We start from the raw sequence: 19,959 nt of genomic DNA, 5'->3' as shown, positions 1-19,959 counted from the left end.
CAGGCTGCTTCAGGGGCAGAGAAAGCCCAGGCAGGCTGCTTCAGGGGGCAGAGAAAGCCCAGGCAGGCTGCTTCAGGGGGCAGAGAAAGCCCAGGCAGGCTGCTTCAGGGGGCAGAGAGAGCCCAGGCAGGCTGCTTCAGGGGGCAGACAGAGCCCAGGCAGGCTGTTTCAGGGGGGCAGACAGAGCCCAGGCAGGCTGTTTCAGGGGGCAGAGAGCCCAGGCAGGCTTTTTTCAGGGGGCAGAGAGAGAGCCCAGGCAGGCTGTTTCAGGGGGCAGAGAAAGCCCAGGCAGGCTGTTTCAGGGGGCAGAGAGAGCCCAGGCAGGCTGCTTCAGGGGGCAGAGAGAGAGAGCCCAGGCAGGCTGCTTCAGGGGGCAGAGAGAGAGAGCCCAGGCAGGCTGCTTCAGGGGGCAGAGAAAGCCCAGGCAGGCTGTTTCAGGGGGCAGAGAGAGCCCAGGCAGGCTGCTTCAGGGGGCAGAGAATGCCCAGGCAGGCTGCTTCAGGGGGCAGAGAGAGCCCAGGCAGGCTGTTTCAGGGGGCAGACAGAGCCCAGGCAGGCTGTTTCAGGGGGCAGACAGAGCCCAGGCAGGCTTTTTTCAGGGGGCAGAGAAAGTCCAGGCAGGCTTCTTCAGGGGGCAGACAGAGCCCAGGCAGGCTGCTTCAGGGGGCAGACAGAGCCCAGGCAGGCTGCTTCAGGGGGCAGACAGAGCCCAGGCAGGCTGTTTCAGGGGGCAGAGAAACCCCAGGCAGGCTGCTTCAGGGGGCAGAGAAAGCCCAGGCAGGCTGCTTCAGGGGGCAGAGAAAGCCCAGGCAGGCTGCTTCAGGGGGCAGAGAAAGCCCAGGCAGGCTGCTTCAGGGGGCAGACAGAGCCCAGGCAGGCTGCTTCAGGGGGCAGACAGAGCCCAGGCAGGCTGCTTCAGGGGGCAGACAGAGCCCAGGCAGGCTGCTTCAGGGGGCAGACAGAGCCCAGGCAGGCTGCTTCAGGGGGCAGAGAAACCCCAGGCAGGCTGCTTCAGGGGGCAGAGAAAGCCCAGGCAGGCTGCTTCAGGGGGCAGAGAAAGCCCAGGCAGGCTGCTTCAGGGGGAAGACAGAGCCCAGGAAGGCTGTTTCAGGGGGAAGACAGAGCCCAGGCAGGCTTTTTTCAGGGGGAAGACAGAGCCCAGGCAGGCTTTTTTCAGGGGGCAGAGAAGGCCCAGGCAGGCTTTTTTCAGGGGGCAGAGAAGGCCCAGGCAGGCTGCTTCAGGGGGCAGAGAAAGCCCAGGCAGGCTGCTTCAGGGGGCAGAGAAAGCCCATGCCGGCTGCTTCAGGGGGCAGAGAAAGCCCAGGCAGGCTGCTTCAGGGGGCAGAGAAAGCCCAGGCAGGCTGCTTCAGGGGGCAGAGAAAGCCCAGGCAGGCTGCTTCAGGGGGCAGACAGAGCCCAGGTAGGTTGTTTCAGGGGGCAGAGAACCCAGGCAGACTTTTTTTCAGGGGGCAGAGAGAGAGCCCAGGCAGGCTGTTTCAGGGGGCAGAGAAAGCCCAGGCAGGCTGCTTCAGGGGGCAGAGAAAGCCCAGGCAGGCTGCTTCAGGGGGCAGAGAGAGCCCAGGCAGGCTGCTTCAGGGGGCAGAGAGAGCCCAGGCAGGCTGCTTCAGGGGGCAGAGAGAGCCCAGGCAGGCTGCTTCAGGGGGCAGACAGAGTCCAGGCAGGCTGCTTCAGGGGCAGACAGAGCCCAGGCAGGCTGCTTCAGGGGGCAGGCAGAGCCCAGGCAGGCTGCTTCAGGGGGCAGGCAGAGCCCAGGCAGGCTGTTTCAGGGGGCAGAGGTGGCACAGGCAGGCTGCCTGTTTCAGGGGAAAGAAGTGGCACAGGCAGGCTGCATCAGGGGCAGAGGCCTACCATGTCAATGTCTGGCTTAGTATATACTGATGGGGGTTATGCTGTACCATATCTGTTCAGTAAATGTTATTTATTTAAACTTATTAAATGTATTTATAAGTAAATTTTTTTGCAGATTTCTAGTTTTTTCTAGTTACAAATTTGTGAAATAATTTTTGGTGGGTGTCTTTACATTTTAAAGTGTGGGGATACCACATACAGGATCCACACTGGGTGCCAAATACTCTAGGTACGCCCCTGGTGAAAAGTTTTTCTATTCACTAAATTGTATTGAGTTTCACATTAGGGCACATAACCAACCCGCTTGAAAAACCACTTGGCACAAAAATGCACAGCAAGAATGGCTAAGCATGTATTTTTAAACAGGAACTCAATGTGGTTTTTCTGAGGCAGGAAAGTTGTACACGGCTTCCTGCAAAATCACTTGTAAAATCTATGAAAATGACAGGGTGCAGCTCCCAACACCTGCTTTCTATGCAAATTTTGAATGTATAGTGGTGATTTTACTGATACTCGCAATGCTTTTTCAAATTTTTTTTTCTATTTCAAACCAAATTTTGTGAGTTTAATTCACTTTATGCTTTATTTAGCAGTTGTACATCAGATGCATCAAACAGGAAGTAATGCTCAATGGTACTGTACCTGTTGTTGTGGTCTCCTTCCTAGTTGGGCAATTTGAGAGAACATGATCTGCTGATCAAGCAACTCAATTCGTTGCTGTCTTTGGATATCTACTGTTGCACCCATCCCAACAGGAGTCTCATTGACAGGCTCTTCAGATGAGAATATCGGTTCAAGCATCTGGGAGAACAGATTTGCAAGCCAGTTGGGGACACAAAGAATCTGGCGAATATTTAGCACATCCCAGTTATAGCACAGTCCTGAGACCTGAGGGAGTAATAAAAAGAAAAGTTATTTGTTAATGTCTATTCAGGCACCTATTAGAGAGCGTTATGCTGTTGATGATCCCAAGAGCCAAAATGTAAATGTCTATTTATCTAATTAATAGTTTGGTCTGGTTGGCTTGTGGGAGTATTTCTGAAATACTACATGTACCATGCGCTCCACTAGGCAGACTCTGCAGTCCGCTACAGACTTTATAGCAGGGATGGGCTGTACCCCAATGGCTGTGGTACTGGGGAGAAGAAAGAGGAGATTTTAAACTAGGATGTGGGGGTTGATATAGAATAAACTATAAAATGCATGGCAGCGCTTAGCTTTGGAAAACTGGTGGGATCAGCGTAGAAAAAGTAGCTAAACTACATGGGCTAGTATTAAAGAAGTAGTATAAGCAGGTACTAGTGATAATGTGAAAAACCTTATGGGTAGAAATGTGCACACATACAAAGCGATGCAATACATTAACTGGACTATGGAGTGCAAAGATCAGCTTTTATTGCAAACTGAAAAAAACACAAATTTGGTTCACGTTTTAATCATGAGATTTAATCACCCAGATATTGACTGGAATATTGGAACAAATAGTTCAGCAAAGGTATCAGGTTTTTGAACCCATTGAAAGAGTGCTTCATGTCCCTGTTAGTGTTGACACCAACTAGAAAGGATACCTGCCTGGTTCTGGTTATGACTCAATGCAGAGCTTCCTTTTAAACATTCAAGTCAGCCAGCATTTGGGGAACAGTGACCACTGGAGATCAGTTCACAAAAGAAAACTAGTAGAGGCTCCACAAAAACACCGAACTTTAGGGAGGTCAACTTCAACAGGTTTAGGACATCCCTCGGATATGTAGTTTTCAAGAAACACAGAAGATAAGTGGAATATATTCAACCTGACATAAATAAAATACATTACAAGGCCTAACACCACTCTTTATTCATGAACTTGCAGTTGTATTTAAAGCCACATATCAATGTTTGCAGATGACACAAAGTTAGGTAAAGTAATATAACTTAAACTAAATGTTACTTTCCTGCAAAAGGGACTTGGTCAAATTGGAGCACTGGGCAGCCACATGGCAAGTGAGATTTAATAGGGTTGTGTTAGGGAATAACTGTAGACAGTAAACATAGCAGCAGTGATCAATGTCAGGCAGCTGCTGAATGGGCCAGTGACCTATTGTTATGTATAAAATTGGGTTTGCCTCTGTATAAGTAAATGGTAAGTTTTAAATATGCAGCGTAAGTCTGGGCAGCTGTTCTTAAAAAGGTCATTTTGGAGCTTAAAAAAAGTGCAGAGGTGGGTTACAAAATTAATAAAAGGAATGAAAGTGCTTAAGTTATGAAGAAAGGCTGGATAAGCCTTAGAAACAAAGTGGCTTAGAGGGGATATGATGTTGCTCTCTGTTAACCTGTTCATTAATAGAACTGAACAAAGAACAAGATGCCATCTAATCAGCCATGTCAAAGAGATTTTAACTTAAAGCAGCGGAAAGGGTTCCTTTCGGTAAGGACAATAAAAATGTGGAATTTGCTTCCCACAGAGGTTGTGCTATCAAATTCAATAGCTAAATATGTTTTTTTTTTATTTAATCAATCAAAGAAGAATATACAGGGATATAACTAATTATAAGGACATAGTTATAGTTTGTTGATACAGTAAGAAATCAGATTTCGGTACACAACATAGGTAATAAAGAGGGATATAGTGCTGTGAAAGAAAAAAATGAGGTCAAGGAATGGAAATGAAGTTAAATATAAGGGAAAATGAGAGAAAACAAGTAGCTGGAATACCCCTGCTTCAATCATACAGGTTCAGTGTAAAACAATCAACAATTATGCTTAAAACGACCACTTACCTAACCAATGACATTTATAATGAGATCAGTTCCCTTGTATTGTTACACCACAAGAAGTGATTTGAGGATTAATAAGAAAAAAAAATATAGAAAAAAAGGACCACAAGTTAAACAATATCCTTGGCTAGATCTAGGTTGACATCTGGCACGGCAACGAGAAATTTCTGAACAAAAAAGGTACATTGTTCGTGATGGTAGAGAAATTGGAGATGTGGAAAGCAAAGTACGCTTGTAATACTATCATGCAAAGCAGAACTGAGATTTCTCACTTTCTCTTTTAATTTAATCTCTTTCAACTTTGTCTTAATCATTGTATAAATCTTACCTACTACTATTGTGTACCCATTTACCCAGTGGTTTAGTACAATGATTCCTGCTAGTGGTTAAACTACCTATTCTTGAGGCCTGGATGTATGTGTAATCATGTGTTAACTGCAGTACCAACAACAGTTCTTCCTCTGTTTTTGGATTTTATCATTCTGATTGACAAGCCATTAACTTCATATGTAGTTTATTACTGCAGCAGTACAGCAGTCACATTACAATGTGCAATCATTGAAAGCAAACCAATGTCTAGGACCAGGGACGAAATGAGGGACCCCAGCACACATTATATTGTAATGCATGCTCAAAGCAGCCTTATAATGTAACTTTCAATTGAAGGTGCAAACATGGCAGGCTTTCACATGGCCAGTGGAATATGATTTATAATGTTTAGAAGATCTTCTGATCTCCTCTGACTGGCCAAGGGTAGTTAAATATCCTGCCCTGTGTCTACAGCCACTGTCCCCTCTGCCTCTTGCCCCACCCTCAATACAGGTTCCCTGGTATGGACACCTAAAATGTTGGGGGTATGTAATCTTGCACAACAAAAAACTGCAAGAACAGGCTCAGTAAGTGGGTATTTAGTAAATGAAAGCTCAAAAAGAGCAATAAGGGTTCACCTTTAAATTATCTAGTTTCCAAGATAAAACAATTATAATTTGCATCCCACACCCTTCATGACATCATGCCTTCAGTAGCCTTTATGTAGCAGAAGGGAGACTTGTTTGCATGCAGAAGACAGCAAACCATGGGAGAACATATCTATGCTCCTCATAGCGTGACCACATGTCCCAGATGGTGCAAGACTTTATGTCTCTTGTCCTGGGCAGCCTCAATCCAGGAGACCATTTGCATTAAAAATGATTTTGGCTGCTGTCTCAATAATCTTCGTGGGTGGTGCTGGCGCAGCAGCAGATCGCGAAACCAGCTGCCACTGGGAAGCTGTTTAGTGGGACAAGGTTGGCACTGGGAAGGTGTTTTTTGGAACAAGGTTCGCATTAGGAAGCTGATTTTTGGGACAAGCTTGGCACTGGGAAGCTGTTATATGCTTTGAGATATAAATGAGAGAAAAAAATAGACAACTCATGGGTCATCTAATTTTGTTTTCTTATTTTCACAGATATCTGTCCAAAGCACCCTTACATCTATTGTCTAGACTAATATGTGAAGGAAATCTTTTATAAAAGATTATTTTATTACAAGAGTCTTCTTGTAATTCTTAACCTGAGATCAGTGCTTGTAACTAGTGGCTATGCTCAGCAACATGGGAGCAAGGCTGGTCCCAAAGCAAAGTTGCTAATTTCAATCACCTCGTCTTCCCTGTATCCTATTCTATTGCAATCTGTTGGTGAGGATAGCAGAAACAAAAGTCTGTTACCTGACTGTATCCAAACTTCTATCATCTGGCTTCCAGAAGCTAGTCCTAGCCTCCTGGAGCATAAGCCCAGACAGCTACAATCTGGGTCTAGGCTTGTTTTATGGTTAAGGTAGATGGATAAATTAAAGTCATTAACTGAAAAGGCCCTATCAATCATTATATTGGAGAGGAAAGGCATGTTACATTAATACTGATTCTCTCTCACATTTTAGTAATACATCTCTATATCTTCTATATGTGTGTTTAGTGTATAGATTTAATTGTCATAACACTGCATATTCCCAGTGTTGATCTGTTTGATAATACAAATGTGTTGTTTATCATTAAGTTTTCTATATTTGTAACTGGCTATTCTAATTATACTGATGTTTCATTCATTTTAATTAACCTATATTTTATTAAATTTAGAATTATTATTATTTAATACAGACCTGGTTGTTCTGCCTTCTGTTGCTGTTTTGTATGATTATCCTTTCTACTGAATACAATTTGTACTCTCCACCAAGACAACCCCACATTTATGAGTGTGCCTAAAATAAAAGATAAGATAACTAACTTTTAAAGGCCTGCCTCATAAAACATCTGTAGTACATTTTTTGTAATAATAACTCAAATCAAGAAGTTGGGAAATTTTACAACAAACTGTCTTTTTTGTTGTGCAAAGAGAACTGAAACTATGATAAATATACAGAAACCCACCACCTACATACAGTTTTCTTGTACTTCAGAATTTTGAAATGACAGCACTGTGTTTAATAATATTAATAAATTGATCAACTATCACTGAGAAGAGTAATATGATACATTTCACAGAACATCACACACGCCCATGTAACATGGAGTGAAAAAGCAAGGTAATGAAGCAGGGTAATAAAGCAAAGGAAAAAAGAGGAAGGAGGCGGAACAGCCCATCTGAACATATTCTGTGACCTAAAGGAGGGAATAGGGAAAGAGGGCAAATTCATGGGTTTTTTCTGATGAAATCCACTATGCATTTGAAGCAGAAAAATGCATTAAAGTACACCACTGAAGGTTACCTACACCACAATAGTTACCTTTTTCCTCGATGTAAGACTTCCTCAAAATCTTCTATGGTCAAAGTTAGCTTAAGGTGACTCTGTCCACCTCATAGTCTCCACATTAGGGATTTTTTTTATATAGATAACATGTTAAAGATATACAAAATTAGAGGAGCGCACAACCTAAAAAGCATAAAAGGCATAAAGATTCCCAGGATGCTGCTAGAATAATAATGACCACTAAGTATACAAAACACAGTGCGTAACCAGTGAATACCATCCAAAAAACATCCATCTAACGCATAAAAATTGGGGATTCCTTCACACTATACGGCCATATATTGCTTAGCCTATCTAATTTTTTATGGCTATATCACTTACCAAGGAACTAAATCAATGGGACTGAGCTGCATTTTAACCCAAATGAGACTCAAAAGCAATGTAATGCCTTCTCTGGATACCATTAATGAGGCACCTGTGTGATGGGACGGGCTGCTCAACCCTAAGGTTTGGTCAGAACCTGGGCTTGCACTGAATTCTCGCTTTGTTTATTAGTCATTATTCTCTTCTATATCTTCACAAAAACCCTTGCATGGAAGTTAAAATACCAGCATTTTAAATGCCCATGGGGTGTCTAGTTTTGTGGTATTTGATGTGGTTACAATTGACTGGGTTCAAAGATGTCACAAATAGGGCATGAGCACAGACTGACCAGATGTCGAAATCCCATCAAAAAGGAAAAACCCAAAATGTGGCCATTTACCCCCATAAATGACCCAACATATGCATGGATAGTATCACAGTACTCATGAGATTTTGTTGAACACATATTGGGGTGTTTGACAGTGACATATACCAGGAGCGGTATATTTATACCAAAAAAATAACACCAGAAATTTTTATAAAGGCTGGTGGTAAAATTAGTACATGAAAAGGGTTAAAATACCATTATTTGAAATACCCTGGGGTGTCTAGTTTTGAAACATATATGGTTTGATGGTGGTAAATTGAATAGGACATAGGGGCAGATTTTTTTATACGTCAAAATTGCAAGTTGAAAAATTGAATTGCGCATGTCCCAAATGTGACCTTTTATCCCCCAAAACGAAAACAAAAACAAACATGCATGAGTGGTATCACTGTACTCATAACATATGAAACGCATATTGGGGTGTAAGGCAGTGACATATACCAGGAGCTGGCATACTACTCCAAAACCAATCATTGGTGGTACTCAGGAGTTGCTGAACACATTTTGGGATGTTGTTTGACAGTGACACATACCAAGTGCTGTAAATTCATACCTGAGTTACATGTGTAAAAAATAATTACTACCACAAAGTTTGGCAAAAGCTGGTAGTAGTAGTAGTGCATGGAAACATTTAAATACCAACTTTTGAAATACCCTGGGGTGTCTTATATTTAGACATTTATGATTTGATGGGGTAAATTGAATTGGCTGGCTTCAAAGATGTCCCAAAATAGAAAATGGGGGCAGTATCACATAATGTTAAAAAAATATATGTACCTATAACTTGCAAAAAAAGAACATTGAGTATTTTTAAACTCAGGACACCGGAGACACCAACGCGAGCCTCCTGGGATAACTTCCAGGGTCGCCAGATTTTATCAAACTTATCGATCTTATCAAGTTTAAAGAAATAGCCTCTTTCCATTGTATACTGGTATTGGCTTTGATTGACAATAGGGCTGAAACAACTAATCGATAAAATCAATAATAATCGATAATGAAAATCGTCAACGATTTTCATTATCGATTAGTCGAATCGATTTTTATCTATTATACAAAGAGGTTTTTTTCAGAGCAAATGCTCTGAAAAACTCCTCTCCTTATATAATCCGACCTCAAACAGAGATCGGATTATAACACTAGAATCCAGATCCCCTGCAACGCTGCAGGGGACCTAGATTCCCCTCACTGTCGGCCGGTCTCTCACTTCCGTCTCTCTCCCCCCTCCCATACACCCCTCTGACTCCTCCCCCTCCCATACACTGCTCTGCCTCTCTCCCGACTCTCTGGTATTTTGTGAACCTCCCTTACTGACAGGCACTGACAGAGGCTGTCTGTGCGCATCGTGCAGACCCCCACCGGCTGACAGAGAATCGAGGTCTCCTGCAGAGGATCATCCTCTCTGTCAGCTGGTGGGGGTCTGCATCGCACAGACAGCCTCCGTTACTGTCCTTCACTTACACTGAGGCTTCTATGAAGCTGCAGTGAAAGTGCCTGTCAGCAACGGAGGTTCACAAAACACCAGGGAGTCGGGAGAGAGGCAGAGTGGTGTATGGGAGGGGGGAGGAGGCAGAGGGGTGTATGGGAGCCACTCTCCCATACACCACTCTGGCTCCTCCCCCTCCCATACGCCACTCTGCCTCTCTACCCGGCTCCTTGGTGTCTTGTGAACGTCCGTTGCTGACAGGAGGCAGAGTGGAGTATGGGAGGGGGGAGGAGGCAGAGTGGATTATGGGAGGGGGGAGGAGGCCGAGTGGAGTATGGGAGGGGGAGGAGCCAGAGTGGTGTATGGGAGGGGGAGGAGGCAGAGTGGAGTATGGGGGGGGGAGGAGGCAGAGTGGAGTATGGGAGGGGGAGGAGCCAGAGTGGTGTATGGGAGGGGGAGGAGCCAGAGTGGAGTATGAGAGGGGGAGGAGCCAGAGTGGAGTATGAGAGGGGGAGGAGCCAGAGTGGTGTATGGGAGGGGGAGGAGCCAGAGTGGTGTATGGGAGGGGAGCCAGGGTGGAGTATGGGAGGGGGAGGAGGCAGAGTGGAGTATGGGAGGGGGTTGGAGGCAGAGTGGAGTATGGGAGGGGGTTGGAGGCAGAGTGGAGTATGGGAGGGGGAGGAGGCAGAGTGGTGTATGGGAGGGGGAGGAGGCAGAGTGGTGTATGGGAGGGGGAGGAGGCAGAGTAGAGTATGGGAGGGGGGAAGAGGCAGAGTGGTGTATGGGAGGGGGGGAAAGAGGCAGAGTGGTGTATGGGAGGGGGAGGAGGCAGAGTGGTGTATGGGTGAGTTATAGTGGTGTATGGCGGTATAATGAATTTCAGGGTTGCAGAGTGGTGTATGGGGGTGTAATGAATTTCAGGGAGGCAGAATGGCATATCTGGGGGAGTTAGAGTGGTGTATAGGGGGAGGTAGAGTGGTGTATGGGGGGTATAATAAATTTCAGAGTGGCATATCTGGGGGAGGCAGAGTGGTGAATCAGGGAGTATAATGAATTTCAGGGGTGTGCAGGGCATTTATGGGGGGCGGAGTGGCATATCAGGGTGCACAGTGGCATATAGGGAGGTATAAGGCATAAATGGGGGCGAGTGGCATATTGGAAGTTATAAGGCATATAGGGGGTATAAGGCATATCGATATTAGGCATATCAGGGGGGCATAAGACATATCTGGGGATAAAAGGTATATTAGGGGGCTCAGTTGCATATCACTGGCATATAAGGAGTATAAGGCATATCGGGGGAACAGTGGCATATCAGGGGGCACAGTGGAATCTTTGGCATATAAGAGGTATAAGGTATATATGGGGGAAGAGTGGCAAGCTGGGGGTCAGATGTGCATAACGGTGGTTAATAAAAAAATATAAACAAGGCTTTTTTCTCAGTTTTTATTAAATATGAAAAATAGTTAACATTTACTATTAAACCTAGTTTGAGAAACACTGTGTTTGGGTTCTTGTAGCTTTTATTATTATGTCAGTAAAATAAGAAGGTGAATAGAGAGAGGCCATTGCAATAAAGAGATGAGTGTAAATTGTAAGTTTTTTATTACATTATTTTAAATTTAAAAAAATTGCATTTTTTATCCGATTAATCGAAAAAATAATCGGCCAACTAATCGATTATTAAAATAATCGTTAGTTGCAGCCCTAATTGACAACTATCTCCCAGTTAATTATGCCAGCGTTTCTCCACTGTCTGGCAATACAAATCTTCGCAGCAAGAAAAATATGCATAATGAGAATCCTTTTATTTGACTTAAATTTCTATAAACCCAAGTGAAACAAGAACATTTGTGGATCTAATTGATCCTTGGAGTGGAAAAGCCAACCGAGTAATTGCGAAATATTATTCCTAATATTTGATAGTTGGGAACATTCCCACCATATATGCGCAAATGAGCCAATATGGGCAAAACAGCGCCAACATCCATCTGAATTTATATGATTCATTTTATTAAGTCTAGCAGGAACTAAGTACCATCTATAAATAACCTTAATATAGGTCTCTAATAAATTTATGGAATGGACATGTTTTTTTGTTGATAAAAAGGCCTGATGCCATTGTTTTATTTCAATTAGCTTTTGTAGATGAGTTAAAAAAAAATTCAAATAAGAGTTAGAAAAAGACATTTTATACTTTTTATAGTAAATTACATGATACAATCAAAATAATGGTATCCAAAAAAAAGCCGTTCTTATCCTGAAAAACCCAACATACATATATCTTTTGTGGGTACAGTGAATGAGAGAAGAAAATTACAGCTAAACATGATCACTACATGTTAACAGCCGTTGTCATGAAGGGTATAAAAGAGATCATAGATACAGGTGTAAAATAATCTCCTACAGATTAAAGTGAACCAAGGTCTCCTGGATCTCATACAAAGCATAATCCTTTATTTATTTTTTACTCAGCTGTGGAGCCAACTTCTAGCAAACTGCCTGCATCTTCAGCTCCTTCTGTAGGCTGTATGACAGGCTGACATTTCAGACACATCTTTTCTTGGAAGAGTTATGCTGTTTCTTTATTAAAGTTGTTAGTAATATCAGAAATATGTTGATAATTGGGTTAACCATAGAAAACAACTTCTGCTTGTGGTACATTTAACACACTGATAGGTACTGCTCTCTGAGATGGACCTCAACCACAAGCTATTTTACCTACTCTGTTGAGGCATGTATCCCCAGGGTCTAATTTTAATACTGTTTCCACTAAAGAGCACTTATAGTTCTTATTTTAGCATGCAGAATGATTAAATACCCAGATAAAATGGAAAAAATATCAGCGTAACAAACCCGCTTGGCAGTTGTTAATCTGCACCAAACACCTTGAAACTGGGGAGTTGCAATTTTAATTAACAAAACTATGTTATCCAATGCTCTTCTTGACCTTGATGCTGGGGGTAGATTATACTGCAATTTAAAACTGAAAGCATTGTCTACACCACAATCAACGTATATATATTACTTTTCAATCACAGGATTTTTTTCTTACAAAAGAAATATTGGTATCCCAATACTTTTGTCCATATAGTGTATCTATCCTCAAACTCTGACATTCTGAAAGCAACTCATAAGGTACTTATTACTAGAAACCACAGGGTCATGTCATTTCAAACTCTGCATAAGGTAGGACTATCAGGAAATGGTGATGTAATAAAGATACATGTCCTTCAGGTGATTTGTGCCTTGTACTTTATTCTGCTATATACCCATATTCAGAAACATGCCTTGCTTCTAGAAAAATGGCAAAGGGATTTGAGTCAACTATAGGATATTTTGAAGGTCTAAAATGGATTGCTAGAATAGGGACCTATAACTTACAACATAATTGGGAAGGTGTGTATCCATTGGAAATACTGTATGTCCAGCAGCATATTTTTGCTCATTGTATTTGAAGGAATTAGTAATGCCTTTATCTGTTCCTGAGAAGGGGTTATAGGGGCACATTTGGGAGATGGGGAGGGCCACTGACAACACAGCCATACTAATTTACTAAAGATAGAACAAAATTGTGAAATTCCTAGTTGTAAAATGCCACATACACATTGGTGTCAAACATTAATATTTTCTAAAATGGTATATTAACCTCCACTCAAAATATGACAGCACAGCATTCCCATCACAATGGGTGGCTAAGACTGAATAGTGAAGCAGAATAGGTTGTTTTCCAGACCGTCAGACCTACTGAGCAGTGTGAGCCAGGGAACCGATAACTAGATATGGGCATTGCTAGACACATACGATGAAGGAAATAAATACAAGGAACTTTGAATATTGGAGAGACGCACAGAAGACCCAATCCTCCCTTAAATATTGAATATTAGAAGATTACAGGATAGCAACAGGTGTGTGAGGGAGAGTTATTACTTTCTGCTTGCACTTAGTACTCTGGCTACTTAATGGAAAACTACCGTTTATTTGCAAAGAAATTCACAGAGGTATGCATCTTAAATAATTTTCAGTTGGAAATTCACAATACATTAAACCAGATTGTGTATTGCTGTTGGTATCCCATTAAAAAATATTGGGAAACTAACTACACAAACTTGGCCCTCAAAACTGAAATGGTTAAATATGTTTTAAAATAAAATGAGAAAGAAATATGCTAATTAAATGTTTAACATCTATCGACAATAACGTCCCTTTACATGCTAATTCCTAAATTTGGGTGGTTTGAGTAGCCTTTTGCCTCACTGGAAGCATTCTTCCCAAATTATGCATTTCTGTATTGTTGGGAAGATATTTTTAATTCTTAACTATTTATCTATTTTTGTCTGTTATCTGGCTATAGAAATAAACTATAAGACCAAAAGTATATGGACACCTGACCTTAACATCTATATCTACATCAGAATATATCCATTCTGAAACATTGGGCATTAATATGCCCCCATCCCACACTTACAGCTATAATACCCTCCACTCTTCTGAGTGGCTTTCCACAAGATTTTAGAGTGTGTCTGTTCCATTCAGCCAAAAGAGTGAGGTGAGGCACTGATGTTAGACAAGAAGGCCTGGCTCACAGCCAACGTTCCAATCAGAAAATGTGTTCAGTTGGGTTAGGGTCATGGCCAACCAAGTTCCTTCACACCAAATTCAACAAACTATGTGCTTATGGACCTTTATTTGTGCACAGGGGAACAGTCATAACCACATACTTTAGGCCAAATAGTGTTCCTTCTTAATGAAAATACTATATCCCATCATTGACCAGCTGTAACTAAGTCTGAAATAGAGTGTTAGGGCTAATTTGGCTAAACAAATATTCGTTTTGTTGCAGCCAATGTTAATTGAGCTTAATGTATTGATTTTTCCAGGTATGCATGCACTGTTTAAACCCAACAAATTGTTAACCCTTTCACAGTCTATTATACCCTAAACGTACCCCAAATACACTAGGATGTAACAGTACCTCCTGAAGATTTTGCACTGGCAGCTTTTTTCCTCTCTGGATCGGGGTGAATCGCTGGATGTCGTATATCTTGATTTTTCCAAAGCATTTGATACGGTGCCACATAAAAGGCTCGTACATAAAATGAGAATGCTTGGGCTGGGGGAGAATGTGTGTATGTGGGTAAGTAACTGGCTCAGTGATAGGAAACAGAGGGTGGTTATTAATGGTACATACTGTGAGTGGGTGACTGTTGCTAGTGGGGTATCACAGGGGTCAGTTTTGGGTCCTATTCTTTTTAATATATTTATTAATGACCTTGTAGAGGGATTGCATAGTAAAGTATCAATCTTTGCAGACGATACTAAGCTCTGTAACGTGGTTAACACAATAGAGGACAGCGCACGATTACAAATGGATCTGCATAGGTTGGAGGCTTGGGCTGGGATGTGGCAGATGAGGTTCAACACAGATAAATGTAAGGTTATGCACATGGGGAAGAAAAATCCAGGCTGGGAATATGTATTAAATGGGAAAACACTGGGGACGACTGACATGGAAAAGGACTTAGGAGTTTTAGTTAACAGTAAATTTACCTGTAGCGACCAGTGTCAGGCAGCTGCTGCTAAGGCAAATAAAATCATGGGGTGCATCAAAAGGGGCATAGATGCCCACGACAAGGAAATAATTCTACCCCTGTACAAGTCACTAGTCAGACCACACATGGAATACTGTGTACAGTACTGGGCACCAGTGTACAAGAAAGATATAGTGGAGCTGGAGAGGGTTCAAAGAAGGGGAATGGGAGGACTACAGTACCCAGAAAGATTATCAGAATTGGGGTTATTTAGTTTGGAAAAAAGACGGCTTAGGGGGGACTTAATAACTATGTATAAATATATAAGGGGACAGTACAGAGATCACTCCCAGGACCTATTTATACCCAGGACTGTATCTATAACAAGGGGACATCCTCTACGGCTGGAGGAAAGAAGGTTTCTACACCAGCACAGACGGGGGTTCTTTACAGTAAGAGCGGTGAGATTATGGAACTCTCTGCCAGAGGAAGTGGTGATGGTAAACTCAATAAAAGAGTTCAAAAGGAGCCTGGACGTGTTTCTTGAAAGCAATAATATTACAAGTTATGGATATTAGATTAATAGGGACAGAACGTTGATCCAGGGATTTATTCTGATTGCCATATTTGGAGTCGGGAAGGAATTTTCCCCCTGGTATGGGGCAATTGGCATCTGCTTCATAAGGGTTTTTTGCCTTCCTCTGGATCAACACAGTAGGGACACAATATGTATATAGGTTGAACTTGATGGACTTTGGTCTTTTTTCAACCTTATGAACTATGTTACTATGTTTTCTTCAGTTTTTGTCTTTTTTATATTTTAGGAGCACAAAATGTCAGACCTTTAATATGGACTGGACATCAAACTAAACTTATAGTGGCTGTATGTAGTTATGTATAACAACGTCATAAAGCCATCTGAAGCCAATACACATTTTGAGGAACTGTCACACACAGAAAAGTTACTAAGAGTGTAACTGTAGGACATCTTACATACCGTATTTGCTCGTTTATAAGACGACCCTGATTATAAGACGACCCCCCAAATCTGAATATTAATTTAGGAAAAAAAGAAAAAGCCTGAATATAAGACGACCCGATAGGAAAGAAGTTTTACCAGTAAATGTTAATTCATGTAAACTATTTTTTTAATAAAAGCTATGATTGAGAAAAATATTTTGGTTTTATTTCCTTCTATTTTCCAACCTGCCCCCCAAGTTATGCACATCTGCCCCACAAATGCCTTATACCTCCTATATGCCACTGTGCCCCATGATATGCCTTTTAACCCTCTAAATGCCACTGTGCCCCATGATATGCCTTTTAACCCTCTAAATGCCACTGTGCCCCATGATATGCCTTTTAACCCTATATGCCACTGTGCCCCATGATATGCCTTTTGACCCCCTATGTGCCACTCTGCCTCCAGAAATGCCTTATACCCCTATATGCCACTCTGGCATTAAGGGGGCTAAAAGGCATATTATGGGGCAGAGTGGCATATAGGGAGGTTTAAGGCATTTCAGGAGGCAGAGTGGCGTATAGAGAGTTAAAAAGGCATTTCTGGAGGCAGAGTGGCATTAAGGGGGTTAAAAGGCATTTCATAGAACACTCTGCCTCCAGAAATGCCTTATGCCCCCATTTAACAGTCCCTCCCCCTCCCTCCTCCAAACTTACCCGTGCTTCTGACTCCCCTGTCATGTAGCCGGGGCAGCGTGTAGAGCTCTACGCGATTCGCGTAGAGAACTTACGCTGCAGCCGGAAGGAGGTGTGGCTAGCAGCGGGGGTTGTCTGCGTCCATCGCGCAGACCTTCCCCGACTGTCAGAGAGAATTCCCAGCATTGGTGCTAGCCACACCTCCTCCGCTGCCCCGGCTGCACACCGGGGACTCAGAAGCACCGGTAAGTGGGGCGGGGGGGGGGGGCACAGGAGGATCCAGGTCCCCTGCAGCTGCAGCTTAGTCGTCTCATAGTCAGAGCATTTGCTCTGAAAAAAACCTTGTCTTATAATCGAGCAAATACGGTACATATAGCATACGAATTCATGTACAAGCATCATTTGCTCAGTACTGAAGTGCAAAATGGATATCTGGTTTGTCTTACTTGTTTACTCCATTTACAGTGGTTCTTCTCATAGGTTAAATGTATACCAGATCATTTATGCTGATTATAGAAAAGGAAAAATAAGGATTTCTTTTGAAACCACAAAAATACATATAATGCAGTAATTATTAGTGCTAATAGCTTAAAATCTCTATAAATCTTTACCTACCAGTCCACTTGCTGCAACCACCATCATGTAGGGACTCGATGTCAAAAGCTAGGGGTGAAATTAAAAACATTATTTTTGTATCAATGAGCATGTGTTTGTGCTATTCTAATGAAACCCCACTATTGAAACTTAACAAAAAACAACCACTTAAAGAACCCACACAAGCCAAAACCCAGCTTCCTTTCCTTCTCATGCAATCCATGCAAAAACCAAAGCTGCTCAGACTCAGCACTATGTAAAATAGTGAAAACAGTTCCACTGGCTGAATCTTCAGACATTATAATTAAGTTCAGTAAAAATAAAAAATGGATTCACATGAAAGTCAAACAAAACATGACATTTAACAAAGTAAAGCATCTCAAGCAGGGGTTTACTTGACGAAAAATAAAATAAAGACTATACCTGCAGCCCCACAACGTAAACCAAGGTTTTGTTGGTGATCGGAAATAGGCCAAGGATGTGAGCCAATTGCACTCTTGGAATCGAACAGTAAAAAGGTACAAAAAGGGCAAAAATGGGAGCTAAACTGTAAAAAAAACCAAAAAAAAAACAGAAATGCAGTGAAAAGTAACAGTATGGTAAAGAAATTTGTATGAAAACAAACACATAAATTGTACAGTGCTGTAAAAAAGTATGTATTTGCCCCCCTATAGATTTCTTATATTTTTGCTTATTTGTAACCCTTAAATGTTTCAGATCATCCAACTAATTTTATTATACGGCAAAGACAACACAAGTAAACACAAAATGCAGATTTTAGATTTACATTACATTTATTTATTTTAGATGATCATTTAATTTATTGAAGGTAAAGAGTTAATCAAAACCTATATCACCTATTTTGCCTATGTGAAAAAGTACCGTATTTGCTCAATTATAAGACTAGGTTTTTTTCAGAGCATATGCTCTGAAAAATAACCATCGTCTTATATTCGAGGCCGTCTTCTAATCAGACCTCAAATAGAGGTCTAACTACAAGACTAAGATCCAGATCCCCTGCAGCGCTACAGGGGACCTGGATCCTCCCCTACGGCAGCCAGCGGAAGTCTGTGCAATGCGTGGAAGCGGCGGCAGCAGCAGCGCATTGCGCAGACCTTCACCGACTACCACCACTAAACACCAAGGAATCTGAAGCACGGGGAGAAGTCTAAGGAAGCACTGGTAAGTCGGGGGAGGGTAAGAGTGGCATTTGGGGGGCTATAAGGGCTTTCTGGAGGCAGAGTGGCATATAGGGGGTTAAAAGGCATATCAGGGAGGCAGAGTGGCATACAGGGGTATAAGGCATATCTGGGGGGGCGGCAAATAGGCGGTTAAAAGGCATGTCAGGGAAGCAAAGTGGCATACAGGGGTGTAAAAGGCATATCTGTGGGGGGAGAGTAGTAATAGGGGATTAAAATGCATGTCAGGGAGGCAGAGTGGCATATAGGTGTATAAGGCATAACTGGGAGGCAGAGTGGCATATAGAAGGGTATAAGGCATTTCTGGGGGTCAGAGTGGCATATAAGGGGGTATAAGGCATATCTGGATGGCAGGGCCAGACTGGGAATGAAAAGCAGCCCTGGAAACATTTGGAGACCAGCCCCATATAGTTTATCTCGCAGTCGAGCTCTCATACCCACACGCACCCCTTATACATACCAGAGTCAAGCTTTTTGCCATACAAATAACTATAAAACATTCTTTTTATCACATTATTTGTATTAAAATGCCAGAAAGCAAAAGTGTTAAAAGGCCCTAATAAATGAATTACATTAGACATAATGGAATCAAAACATTTGCTACTGCAAACATTTTTTGATGAAAAAGTTCCATTTTATTCAGTAGAACAAAACAGTGATCACATTATTCTTCACGATATTCTTGTAAGAAACTTTTATTTCTTTATTAATTCATGTAAATTATTTTTTCATATTTAATAAAAGCTATGATTGAGAAAAAAAATTTTGTTTTTATTTCCTTTTATTTGCCAACCTGCCCCCCCCAGTTATGCACATCTGCCCCCATGCTTCCCACTCTGCCCCCAGAAATGCCTTATACCCCCCCTATATGCCACTCTGCCCCAGAAATGCCTTATACCCCCCTTATATGCTACTCTGCCTCCCTGATATGCCTTATACCCTCCTATATGCCAATCTGTCCCATGATATGCCTTTTAACCCCCTATATGCCACTCTGCCTCCAGAAATGCCTTATACCCCCCTATATTTCTGGAGGCAGATTGGCATACAGGGGGTTAAAAGGAATATCATGGGGCACTCTGCCTCCAGAAAAGCCTTATGCCTCCCATATATCACCCCCCCCCACTTACCACTGCTTCTGACTCCCTGGTGTCTGGTGGGGGCAGCGGGTGGAGGCTAGCGTTGCACGCACCTCGCCGCCCAATGGCCTTGCCTCAGCTCTTCGCCCCACCCCTTTTAAGACGTGGGACGAAGTGCTGAGGCACGGCCATTGGGCGGCACGGTGCATGCACGCCGGCCCATTTAATTTCATTAGGTGCCGGCGGCCGGAGGAGGCGGTTTTCAACCCTGCTCGCAGCCGCTCAGCTGCTGTTTTGCATGTTGGTCGGCCGGATGCAGACCCCCGGTGGGCCAGTCCAGCCCTGCTGGGTGGCAGATGTGAATTAATATTTACTAG

At 42.6% G+C, this 19,959-nt stretch overlaps 1 protein-coding gene across 1 annotated transcript in view; it reads right to left on the bottom strand.

The window, feature by feature from the left end:
* Positions 1 to 19,959, bottom strand: part of LOC149299912 (ubiquitin-associated domain-containing protein 2-like) — a 71,491-nt gene that overhangs the window by 7,322 nt on the left and 44,210 nt on the right. Inside the window, exons 5-7 of the mRNA XM_089485950.1 lie at positions 17,728 to 17,851; positions 17,326 to 17,373; positions 2,512 to 2,757 (exon numbers count right to left, since the gene is read on the bottom strand). Coding sequence (XP_089342076.1) covers positions 2,512 to 2,757; positions 17,326 to 17,373; positions 17,728 to 17,851 — 418 coding nt within the window. The remainder of the gene's footprint in view (positions 1 to 2,511; positions 2,758 to 17,325; positions 17,374 to 17,727; positions 17,852 to 19,959) is intronic.

The sequence above is a fragment of the Sceloporus occidentalis genome, unplaced genomic scaffold (assembly GCF_023333645.1).
Source record: "Sceloporus occidentalis isolate IW3139 unplaced genomic scaffold, rSceOcc1.0.p SCAF_27, whole genome shotgun sequence".
Lineage (NCBI taxonomy): Eukaryota > Metazoa > Chordata > Lepidosauria > Squamata > Phrynosomatidae > Sceloporus > Sceloporus occidentalis.
The sequence above is the reverse complement of the archived record's forward strand: the minus strand, read 5'-3'. Positions and strand labels throughout refer to the sequence as shown.